The sequence below is a fragment of the Anarrhichthys ocellatus genome, unplaced genomic scaffold (assembly GCF_004355925.1).
Source record: "Anarrhichthys ocellatus isolate YVR2014 unplaced genomic scaffold, GSC_Weel_1.0 scaffold96, whole genome shotgun sequence".
Classification (NCBI taxonomy): Eukaryota; Metazoa; Chordata; class Actinopteri; order Perciformes; family Anarhichadidae; genus Anarrhichthys; species Anarrhichthys ocellatus.
Genome location: NW_022280126.1, coordinates 879,356 through 892,512, shown reverse-complemented (window position 1 = coordinate 892,512; position 13,157 = coordinate 879,356). Strand labels below are relative to the sequence as shown.

Genomic DNA, 13,157 nt, shown 5'->3' with positions numbered 1-13,157 from the left:
TTTGATTCCAGCTGTGGGACCTTTGCTTCCTGACATACTGTCTCTCTCTCTCTCTCTCACTCACTCACTCACTCACTCACTCACTGTCAACAAAAGACGAAACTGACAAGTATAATAATAGTCTTATTTTTATTTATTTTTTCAAGAAATACAGGGCGGTTCCACATCCTTTTCTTCCTGTGTGTTTCAGGTTGCACATAGGTAAAGGCGTGCAGCTGGAGTGTCGTGGGGAGGGCGATGTGTGGATGCGTTGTATGAGCGACCACGCTGTGTTTGTTCAGAGCTACTACCTCGACAGGGAGGCAGGCCGAGCACCAGGTGACGCTGTGCACAAGATCTACCCCGGAGCCTACATCAAGGTCTGAATCCAGCTCACACGAAGAAATCAGATCCTCTATTTTTAAACTGTTGAGCTCTTTTGTTGATTTGAGAACACCAGTGAGTAGCATTGAGCTTCTACGTAGCATGACTCAAATAAATAAGTTGTACATCCATTTGAAACGAGCCCTGTTTAGCTGCATGTGGAAGTGAATGAACTGTTTGAAACGTTCTTCCAGACTGAACGGATGTTGTGTGTTGGTCAGGTGTTTGACCTGCGGCAGTGCCACAGACAGATGCAGCAGCAGGCAGCGACGGCTCAGGCTGCAGCTGCTGCACAGGCAGCCGCCGTGGCAGGAAACATTCCCGGTCCAGGCAGCGTCGGAGGCATTGCACCTGCAGTTAGTAAGTGTGAACACTTTCACGACAATTTCACATTTAACAACACATGGTGGAAATGCAACATGTACAGTGAAGTGGAATTTACTCTACAATCCTCTGCACCGAGTTGAGTACAGCCCAGGGGAACGACAGCAGGAACAGAATACACAATAAGAAGCAGCTGATCCATGAAGAGAGACTGGTTACTGAAAAGAAATTGCAACATTATCAGTAAAAAATGATATAATAATTGAATCACATGTCATGATAAGATGTCGGTATTTGAGCCCACTCTGCAGCTCAATGCAGCTTTGAGCAGCTTTTGGATACATTGCATAATTTCTCTTTATTTGAAGTCTGCATTGTATGTTTTGGATTTCTATGTCCACCAAAATGAATGCAGACTCCCTTCCCACTGCCAGTATACGAGTAGCTTTTCTAGGGGTGTTTGTGCTGGAAAACAAGGTTAGTAGTAGTTTTATGGTGGTTATTATTTTTATCTCTGCCAGGGTAATCATGCAGTCCTTTGTGTGTGTGTGTGTGTGTGTGTGTGTGTGTGTGTGTGCATGCGTTCGTGAGTGTGTACCTCTGTGTCTGTCCACGGCTAATCTCGCTTCTACTGCAGCAGACTGCACAATATTTCGAGTGGCCAGTTATAACTGCATTCTCAAGGAGCTGTTGTGGTTGCGGTGACTCACACTTTCTCCAATCACCTTTTATTAGCTGCTTTATTCTGCCATTGACCAGCCCTACTATTTATTACTTTTACTTTATCACTAGTTTGATGTTGGGATCAGATATGTAGGCAGGCCTTAGGTAGTCATTGATCCAGATTCAGTTATTTCGATGTGTTTTACAATGCGCCGCGAATGCATTATTGTTGCTGTCAATGGAGCTGTCAGTTTCTTTTCACATCTATCTTTGTGGATTAAGTTTTATTTCAACACTGGAAAGACTTACCAACATGGTTGTTAATGAGTTGTATTTCATGAATTGTCCCTCAATGATCAGTGAGGTGAAACTAGTGTTGTCTGACTGGAGAGTATATTAGTTGTATGTTTTGTACGTTAAATATGAATTGTTGAAATCCCTGTTCATTTTATTTATGATGTATTCACTTCAACGCGTATCACACAGAATCGCGTAAAAGGACCGACAATTAGCACGTCCACCAGGGTGTCATGTTCCCATAACTGAGGATCGGAGCCGGAGCCGACAAACACCTGTGACTACTGCAGAGTCATTTGTCCCGGAAATGAATGTGGCTCTTTCCCTCTGAAGGCAAGAGCCAGATGTCAGTGGGTGTTTGTGGTTTTTTGTCCAGTGGAAAAAGGGCTTATGGCTGATATGTAACATGTGCTGCTGCTATAGTGGCCATGTCCACCTCACTTTTACACTTCCAGTTTGATTCATTCACTAAAAGACGTGGTAGTGCGAAGCTCTGATCACAGTGTTGGATCACCGTGCAGCTTTACCAGCAGCAGCAGGGATTCGCTGCTCTGCCTTGTTGGTGGAGGTTGTTGAGGCTGTATGCCAGAGGCACGGCGTAGCTTGTTATTGATGCATACACAAGAAAGGTATTACCATTAAAGAGATAGGCCTCCAATGAACAGCAACGAGAACAATCATGTACGTAATCGGTGTTCCACATCTAATGAACACGTGACAGGTGAATTGTATTATTAGTGTAGAAATGATCAGTTGTCAATCAATCACAGTGTGATTTAACGGGATGACTGGATGGCAGTGTGGTGCACCAGTGCCCTTATAGTGAGCACCAATCAGATATCCTTAGTGATGTCACTCTTGTTCACCGACAGGTCTGGCTGCAGCAGCGGGGATCGGTGTGGATGACCTGAGGCGCCTGTGTATCCTGCGGCTCAGCTTCGTGAAGGGCTGGGGGCCCGACTACCCTCGGCAGAGCATCAAACACACGCCCTGCTGGGTGGAGGTCCACCTGCACCGCGCTCTGCAGCTTCTGGATGAGGTGTTGCACACCATGCCGTTGGCAGACCCAGGGCCTGCTAACTGAGGACCATGACCTTGTTCAAATTCCAATCTGGATTCTATGAATGTGCACACACAGGCACACATGTTGCCAAATATGCTATCTAATTGATCCACAAAGCAAATCAATGGAAAAGCTGGTGTTGATGGTTTTTCCAATGCTTTACTCCATAATCTGAAGTCAAACACAAGGGAGGTGGAGCTCTGAAGGTAAAGATTCTGATTCTGACCAACTTGTCTGTCCTGAAGACATTCATATGCACTGTAGAAATCCAGGGATGTGTTTCAGAAATCCAGCTCCTCTATATGCAATTTGGATGTCTTTCAATAGTAGGAGACACATTCATTCATGGAATGAACACACAGATGTATAGAAAGTTATCCAGGAGGGAAACCACAGAAAGAGAACTGCATACCTCTGGAGATGCTGTCAGTAAACTCACACTGAACACAAACAACATTACAGTTCTCTTTACATCTTCTCAACAACAGAGCTGATGTAGAGGAGTAAGACAACCCGTATTATGTCATCTCTGTGCTTGTGCTGCGCTCTTCACTGTATGTTGATCTAAACTGTTAGCATTGATAGCTGTTTAGCCCTCTTATTATGCTCAGCTCAAGCTATATTATTTTTGTACCAAAAGGCTAAAAAGCCAAAAACATTTAGCTTTAAAGTAGTGTTGTTGTACTTTGTAATGAAACAGTGCTACCCTGTATGTAACCAAATGGTTGGTGTAAATCACCGAAGCCAAAATACCTCATAACTACAGTGCAAAGTCACATTCGTTTTACGCCTAAAGCGCACACACTTTGTTCATCACTGACAGGCTGAAGTCAATCAATGGAGCCCTCTGATAGGATTCTGACTACAACACTCCCTAAGCTTTGTATTTATTGAGCTCTATAATGTCCCGTGCTGTGATGTGCAGTAGCAGTACTAGATAAGTTGACTGATACGTGTTTCTGTGGAACATTAGCTATACTCTACATGTCACAGCAGAAAGAAGTTGTAACGATTGATGGAAAACAACCATCAGCAGCTCCAGAGATAGAAGCCTGAGTCTGTCCTCTGGTCTGTTCTCTGAGCATATCATCCCTTACAGTGGCTTCACTGAACTCTGGGTTGGCTTCTTTAAATGTGGCTCAACCAATTCACACTGTAACTGCTGTCATCAGGCTAAAATAAGGCTGTTTATTCTTATCAAACTAATTCATTTGGAAGAGGTTTGAGGATTGATTTCTTCATCCCGGACTAATTAAGTAACAATGTGCTCTTATTTTGAAATAAAGGCAAAATGAGTAGAGAGTTAAAGCCATAAACAGCAGTGATATGATTGGTTGAGTGCTCATCATATGGTTCCAGTTACATGAGGTAGGTGTGTTGCACAGGTGTAAAACAGTAGATGTGACATTAGGTCTATAACTATTAGAATAATCGTCATCTTACCTGGGTATTGTTTCAATCGCCACCAATGGACAGCAGCTGGCTGTCTGCTGTGCAGCACTAACTGACTTTACCAGAAGGACCACAGAGACCAGGGAGGCTGGCAGCACCTCCCAGACGCCAGGAGATGACACATTTCATGTTTGAGTCAACTAAAACTACAAAAAAGTTAGTGAACTTTAAAGTCAGCTAGCGAGTAACACACCAGCAGTTTGAAGTCAAAGTTGTTGCTGATTGCTAGCTCTCAACCGGATTAATCTGTTCTCTAAACAGATAAGTTATAGCCAGCAGACATTGCTTTAATGTTAGCTACGCTAACCGAGCTCAAAAGTAACATCTAGTAACGCTAACGTGAAAAGAAAGTTATTAATATTACACTAACATTGAAGCACCTCCATGCCAATGAAGTGTAAAGTAAACATATAACATGTTCATTACAAAGAGAAGTGCTTGTAATCCCATTTCATAATATCTCAAGACAAACATCAGCCGACATAATTAGAGGCGGAGGAGTCACGTTAACATTACATGTTCACCCAAATCACCTTGAATCCTGCAATTAATCATCATTTATTAACATCACTTATTATCCGATTTTCCTTTCAGTGAAGCAAATAAAGAAATAATCCATATCTTGGTCAGTAAAGTAATCCAGTTGGAGAAAGAAGTTTAGTACTTCAGCGGTTTCAAGCTAGGTCAAACGTGATGTAGTAAATTAGCCATTCACAACACCAAAGACAGTTCTTACGTATTAACTTCAGACAAAATTGAAAAAATAACGTCATTGTCTGCAACATAAAGACACAATTATGAGAAGTCGTGATCTGTTCTCTTGGAGCTATAACAATTAACTTTCTACCAGAATATTAGTTTTTTGGTTCATTCTAGACAGACACGGTTGTCGTTCGCTCAGTATCTTGAATAAAAACAGTATTGGTGTGTTGGTAGAAAAACACAATAAAAAGACAATCGAAGCGTGTTTCAGGTTCCATTTACAACAGGTTTGAAACTGGACCCAGGTAAGATGGCGCCATATGGTTCCTGGAAGTGCAAGTCATTTGAACATGTCACATCTACTATTTTACACCTCCCTGTTGAACATTAGCAGTGAATATAGTTTTCATTTTTCAAGTCTATCTTAAAGGGCCAGTGTGCAGCATTTCGAGGATCTATTAGCAGGAATGGAATATGATATTCATAATTATGTTTTCATTAGTGTATAAGCACCTGAAAGTAAGAATGGTAGTGTCTTCCTTAGCTTAGAGTGAGCCCTCCATGTCTAGATAGTGGGCGGGTCCTCTTCATGGAGTCCAAGTCTCTTCAGTACCCAGAATGGACTAACTAAACACAAGCTTTTGATGTTACCTGAAGGCAGTGGCGGGCCGTGCATTTTATACCTGGGCCTTCACTGCTGTCCTGCAGCTGAAATACCACCTTATAACCACATGATGGCGCCACAGCTATTATTCATTATTAAGGCTGTAACTATGTACGTCTTCGTATTAAACCGTTTGGTACGAGTCGTTTGAATAATGCTAGAGCATTTAGAAAATGCAAAAGCCTAAATTCAGGAAAGTATAATGTTCTCAGCTGGTCTGGCTGTGGGATCCGCCATCATTCCTTAATGACAAGCCGCAACCCAAAGAGATTATCATAGGATTTTACTTTCACAACTTGAACGTACTGCTCTGCAATGTCTTTCCTCGTCTCAGCCCCCTGTGTCATGGTGTGTGCTACATCTCACTCGGGTCAGAATGCCCATATTTGATTGGCTGAGCTGCATCACGTGATGTGATTCACTACCCGACTAAGCCTCTGCTGTTAAGTTTCGTTTCATGATAGTCACGTGCTCGCCCACTGACCAATCACAGCACACTCTGCACCTTGCGGCAGAGCTGCACATGGACACTGAGCGGCATGTAATGCTGACGTCATTATAGGCCGGCTCGCAGGCTCTGACACGTCAAAGAATACGCCCAACATGTCAAACTAGAGATCTGATTGGTTGAAGACTATGACAATCAACAATATCGTCCCCATTCACTTAAAGTGCACATGGATTCACTTGTGAGTCTGCAGGCCTCTGCCTCTGTTCTTACCTAGAGACACAGAGGTGAGATCTGATTGGATAAAAGCTCTACTTAAAACAAGCTGCACTGGAAGCAGAGCAACTGAGGAAGACAGTAGCTGTGCAATGAGAACATAAGATAATGGGAAAAATAATTTTATAAATTATAATACATATAGTGTATTTAAGTAAAATTATAAAATAGATATAGCTTTGTGATTCTGTTTAGGCCAGCAGAGAAGGCCTTGCAGGGCCTGACGGCCCAGCACTGCCTGAAGGACGCTGGAGTTCTCAGACACGTTTGTGACGTGAGCCGCACAGTTTCAAACCACGGTTACGCCAGTGGCCGTTTGACTTTCGTTGCTCATAAAGTATGATTATGGATGGCCTCTGAGTGAAGCAAACAAAACCAGTTTTGCACTCGGCGGCTCACCTTAGGAAGGGGAGGAATGAGCGGAGGGGTGTTCAGTTGGTTGCAAACTGCAACCACACAGCTAGAGGCCACCAAACCCTACACACGGTCCCTTTCAGCCAATCCTCAGCTGCCTCATATACATACAAACAGAGAAGAGAGTTGCTGTGAGCATTCCCGCTGCGCATTATTGGCTATGAAATAATGCTTTTGTAGGGTTAGGGGTCCACAGTCCTCGTTCTGTGTGAAAATGCAGTCCAAGCTAATCTGAGGCTTCAGCTGTCTGAGTTAGTCAAATCAAAAGAAGATATCTTCAAAAGTGAGTGTTTGGATTAAAACTAAACTCCCTCTTTGAGTTCTCTGGGATGTAATGGAGGGTTAAGTTCTATACATGGATTTGTCTAACTCTGATGAAACCTCTAATTATCTTCAGCTGAACTTGAATGACTCTTTGCACAGAAAATGGACTGTGGGTATGTTACATCAGTAAGTATTTGTGTTTGGAGGGAATCACAGCCAGTATGCAGAGGAGAAGAGATAATCAATAAACAGTACAGCACATATGGCAAATGCGTACTTTATAAAGATAGACATGAAAAAATAAGAATGTATCTTAAAGCCAAAACCCAGCACGGACTGCACACCTCAGACATAGATATCACGGTATATCGAACGTGTACAAGCTTTTAGTTGGCCAGTGATTCACATTGGAGGAGCATACACACCAGAGTTCAGAGAAAGCAACCCGGCCCGTAGTGAAGCGGGTCTTTGATAGAACGTAGTGCACTGTGTAGAAAGAGATGTGCTGGACACCACATTTGACCCAATAATAGGGTACAGAGTAACTCATGTCAAAAGGTCCCATCTTTGGACAAATCCAACTTTGCTCCACAAGAGAAAAAGGTTGTCGATATTTGTCATCTGATTCAGCTGCTTAACAAAGTTCAGCCATATGCATATTTGTGATTTGTGCCTTTTGTTATCGACCGTAGATGCACCAACACTGGAAGGACAGACAGACACAAGTTTGTCTTGCTACACATGATGTTACACATTGTGATTTGGTTTTCCGCTGTTCAAAATCTTTTGATGGTATTCTGTGGCTCCCTCAGGTATCTGTGTAGTTCTTTGAAGATATCACAATGTGTCAAACTGGTTCATAGAAAAACTATTGACAAAGCACTCATCATACCTGAGTAGTATTATTTATTGCCTTAGTCTTTTGTGAGTAAAATATGAATGAGTACGCTTTTAATATTAGCATGGACAACCCAAATAGATGTCATATGTATCTGTTCTCTTCTGCACATATTCAGGGAGGTACAAGTGTTCAAGTAGGCTTTCGCAGATAACGAGCAAACTCATCATCATCATCATCATCATCATCGTTAGCATCATCATCAGAGGTTTATCCTCATCTCTCTCCAATCACATCACCTCCATGATGTGTCCAGAAATGCTTTGCACTCGTCTATTCGTGCATCTCTATTGATGTACCGATGTCTAAAGAACTAAAGCCAAGCTTCACCTTCATTCTCTCACTGCTGCTCTTCAGCTTGAGTTGGCATCATCCAGTGTGTCAGCAGGACAGCTCGTCAGGTGTCTTTGGTTGTCTGAGGGCCTCTTCACAGTGGAAGCCCACAGCAGACTTCTGATTATGTCAACTTGAAAGTAGAAATGAAATACCACAATAGCATTATAACTTTCCACATACATACATATGTGTTATATGAGTGAAAATTTAAATGCAATAATCCAATATGCATTTTCTATACGTCCTATGACCATATGAAAATGAAAAAGCTTTTTGTCATTTAAGTCGGACCCCACTATACATTTTGAAAATTTAAATGCAATATAAACAATATATCCAGATTTTTTATTTTTTTTTTATGCAAGCCAAAATGGAAATGCTATCTGTCAATCCTCTTATTAAGGCGGGTCTTCAGTTAGGACGTCAATCATTCTCTGGAGGCGGGACTACGTCGGCTACCTACTGTAACCTGACTTTAGCAGTCACTGGGTGATGACGAGTCGGTAGGTGAAAGAGGAAGTGACGCCCTGACTATCAATCAGAGGACTGACATTTTCCTTTTGACACGAGAGCGTGGTGACATGTAAGCCCAGATGCAATAGACTGAATGTTGTCCACTGCACGGCAGATGATGTCTTTGCAAATCAAATGACAAATGCTGTTTTCATTTTCAAATTGTTAGAAAATTGCATTTTTATTCTCATTTGGACTAAAATATTGCTTGTATGAATGGAAAAATCAAGTTACATTTATTATATCTTATTCTAAACTGTACATTGTGGGACGACTTTGAAAATTGAATGTCAGACCACTATTTTATTTGAATTTGAATATGGCCGTAGAACACCCAGTGTCTGTGAAAATTAATTGGATTATTGCATTTTCATTCACGTTTTTGCACATGTGGAAAATGATAGTGCTATTGTGGAATTACATTCTCAGGTTTACATTATGATTTTTTGTAAGCTTCATTTTATGGCTCTGCAATTTCCTAATTGTTTCCAAGGACGTTTCTTAGAAAGTTCGGTTTTATTTGATACTAAAGGGAGAGCAGCTTGTCTGCAGACGTGGGCCATATTGTTGCATGTTCCTCTGAGTACACCAGCAATTAATTGGAATGATTTAATTAGAAGTGTACCAACCTTCAAGTTTTCTCTTCTTTTTAAGAATAATTACAACCAAAATAAATAATTGTCTCCAGGAAACGCCTCGGAAATTATAATTCACAGTTCATCTCAAGGGTACTCTCTTCAGGGTTCAAAGACAGCATTCTCAGCTTCTTAAATGGAGTCCACACAAAATGTGAAAGCCAACTGCTTCCCACAGTGGTTGATGAATATGATTGGTTGTCACATCTTTGGTTTGATAGTATGAATACAGTAAACTGTGTATCAGCATGAAACCACAATATGATAGAAACAGTTGAAAATAAAAAAACACTGACGGATAAATGCAATCATTTTAATGTGGTGGTGCCGATGTTTAGCCTGCAAACACAGCAAACAGCTAATTTTCTCAGTTATTACTTAGCAAATCAATTACAATATGTCATGAAATGCATTTAGTGGCATTCAGCGTGTGTCAGTGCTGGACCTGACGGCCCACCACTGACACACATTATTGTGAGCCTTGTCAGACAGGTGCTGCTGCATTATGATGTCATCTTTTTGAACAGACCAAAGTTAATGCATCAATATGTGTCTTCTGTGTAATCATATAAGACATTTCTCATTATGTAAGATGATTTATTGTCCTCCCTTAATATTTGACACAGCCTGTTTACTCATAAGACCAACAGCACCCTTCATGTATATGATGGGGACGGTGTACAGTGGAAGTGTCTTAAATCGTTACAGAAACAAAAGCTGGTTGAGACGTGTTGAAATGCTCTGAAAGAACTCACTGTCTAGCTCTCAGGCTGTCAGCCACATCTCAACAGTGGTGGAGTTTGTTCATGCAGACTTAATTAAGATATGGAAATAATCTGAGAGCTGGTGGAGAGAGTTTACAAAATAAATAGACCTCCTATAGAGTTGGGATTATTATTGTCATATTACTGTTGCCAAAGAACTTCCATGGTCAAGTTGTGAAAGAGCAACATGATTATCTGACTGTAGCCACTTCTTTACCCGTGAATATGATCAAACTAGATTCATCATTGTGACACAAATGTAAGAATGCCTGCAGGGTGTGTTGGAGAATGTCAAATCCTATTTTACAGATTGAAAAAAAAAAATGGACCAACAACTTTCAGAACAGGTTAAAGATTTATATATTGAATTGATTGTTCATATCTCAGATAAAAATGTGCAGAAACATTTCTGGATCAAATCAGATTTCATCCCAAAACCACTGAAGATCCATCATCATCCATTTATTAATGTTGAGAGGACAAACTGAGAAAAATAAATAAATCATCCCCTTCATAAACATTAAACATGTTTATTATGACACTTAAACAATATATGTACTAAAGAATTAAATTTGACTTTGTTAGAATATTGTTCTTTTAATTTTGTAATTATTTTATTGTAAAAATGTGCTGCTCCGTAATGTTGACTGTATATTAAAATACGATAAACAAATGGCATTGTCATAATTATACAAACTTTATTGATAAAGTATTGCTACTTTAATAAATGAACAATGTCATACAGCCTTCACATGCTTCACTGACTGTCCTCTCACTTACCTCCACACATACTGTGTGACTGCACACTTATCACTCATAATGAAAAGAACATATGTATTCAACTAGAAATATTGAAACATATTGTATGCTAGAAGTAGATACAGGACACACAGATATTTAGCTGTTAATGTCGTCATTAGTTATCACAAACGATCCTGGATCTTATGGTAGCCTACTGCTTTGAATACATTCTGTAATCCATCAATAATCAATAGCTTTGCTAATAAACTCAAGTTGATGAGTCAGTCAATTAAAGAGCTCTATGGGCCCATAGAATGGATATAAGAAGTGGTCGTTGACTTTTTGACAAATGTTTTTTATTGTCTTTTCCACAAAACACAAACACAAGACAGAACAAGGCATATCAGAAGGTACACATAGGCACTTGGAGATATTTCAAATAAAGATATCAATGGCATGTTTTGTTGTTGGGTGTTACTGACTGTTTCTCAGCAGAAACAAAAAATGAAAATAACAGTAGAGGGTGACAGATATGTACATGCACAGATAGATACATATTATACCCCACAAATAGAATGCTCCCACATTCCCTAATGAGACCAGTGAGAGAAGAAAGGAAAAAAAAAACGGGGAAGGGAAACAAAAAAATGCCATGTTGACTTTTTACCACCAGTGAACATAAGTGACCATATTTGAACTGTGGAGGAGTGACGTAGAGACACAGTTTAAGGTTCTGGTAGCGACCTGTCAATCACTGTGTAGCCCCGCCCTAAAGCATCCCCTGCTTTATGGTCTGTTTGACTCTAAATGGACCATAATGTACTAAATGAACATCATGCTGTATTGAAGAAGACTTGAAACTATAGAGATTGAGACCATAAACTGATGTTTACAATGTTTACTGAGGTAATAAATCAAGAGAGAAGTAGAGTCATGTTCTCATACAACCTGACTTGTTTTGCAACCCTGATGGACATTTAAATGAATGCAAATACAGGACAATCCCGCGTTGGCTTCACTCTTCAGAATCAGAGGTTGCCGCCTGTATGCGCCTTAGGGATCATGGAGAGTTAAAAGAGGGGTTGTCACGTGTCATACTATTGGGGAACAACATGTGCGGTAAAATCTCTTCTGCACTTGCTCTCTAGCTTTACGCAAGGTGTGCCCAAAAAGTTCTGTCAGGCCGAGCACATCGTTATCTAGGGAAAAAAAGAATAATTAACACGTAATCACAAGAAACAAAAACTCGTTTTCTCTTTAGCGGAAGGATATGCAAGTGACTCTGTGTGACTAAATCAGGATTTCAAAATAGGGGCCAAATCCCAATCTCCCCCCTTACGGACTCACGGACTTTGAGGCGCGCTCCCGCGAAGTCCGTGAGAGTTTAATTCTGTCCCACTGTCAAATCATCAAGTGTTTGAGTCTCTCGCAGACATTTGAGCCCTTTATGAACCCTTTCCATAAGTCAGCATAGGATGCTAACTTAGCCTAAGGGAATTACCCACAAATCATTGCAATGTGACGTTAAACACGGGGTAACCAGTGGACGCATGGAGACATAAAAAAAAAAAGGTAAACAAAGAGGACGGCTCACATGTGTTCAGCCTGGAATATTAAATGTACTCAGAAACATTAAGGGTTAAAGATGGAACAAAAAATAAACATGAAATCAGAAGATATTTATTAATTTATTCATCAAACATTTGATTTTGTCATTGAAGCTGTTTTGACAAAAACGAGTAAATAGATGATATGAAGTTACCTCTCATCTTGTGAGGAAAGAGCCTGAAGACGTTCACATCAGGGAGTACAAAGTATAAAATATATACACACAATTATACATCTTATTTTTTGTCATTTTTATGGTAACGTGATATGTTGCACTAAAATGCTGTCCCATTCATATTTACACCATCTCAAGCCCTCACAGTCTCTCACACTCACCCACTCACCAGGTGAAGTCAGTAAGTCCTTGAAGGTTCAGGGTTTGAGGATTTAGGGGGGACACTGGGATTTGGCCAGGGTGTTAACAATGGTGGATACAGGAAGAGAGTGGAGCATCAAAGGACTGTTAGAGACAGGGGACAAACAAGTTCAGCTTAAAAGGGCTTTATTTACATTTATGAATGGAACGGGTTTAATATCGAGAATATAACTTCTATATGACGTTATTTTTTTAATCTTTTTTATTTTTTAAATAAATAATAACATTATTATTGTGTTTCAATGACAGTCATGTTAGACACTCCGGTACAGTAGGTGGTGGCATGCACCTTAAACGTTGGTTTGTAGTCCGCCAATAAACTGAAAGAAGAAGAAGAAGAAGAAGAAGAAGAAGAA

At 40.4% G+C, this 13,157-nt stretch overlaps 1 protein-coding gene across 3 annotated transcripts in view; it reads left to right on the top strand.

The window, feature by feature from the left end:
* The window catches only part of smad10a (SMAD family member 10a), a 32,633-nt gene extending 27,037 nt beyond the window's left edge, over window positions 1–5,596 (top strand). For all 3 annotated transcript variants that reach the window (XM_031875800.1, XM_031875801.1, XM_031875799.1), the window contains exons 11-13: window positions 191–359; window positions 585–723; window positions 2,520–5,596. In XM_031875800.1, coding sequence (XP_031731660.1) covers window positions 191–359; window positions 585–723; window positions 2,520–2,731 — 520 coding nt within the window. In that variant the 3' untranslated portion in view covers window positions 2,732–5,596. The remainder of the gene's footprint in view (window positions 1–190; window positions 360–584; window positions 724–2,519) is intronic.
* Window positions 5,597–13,157: the final 7,561 nt, after the last annotated feature.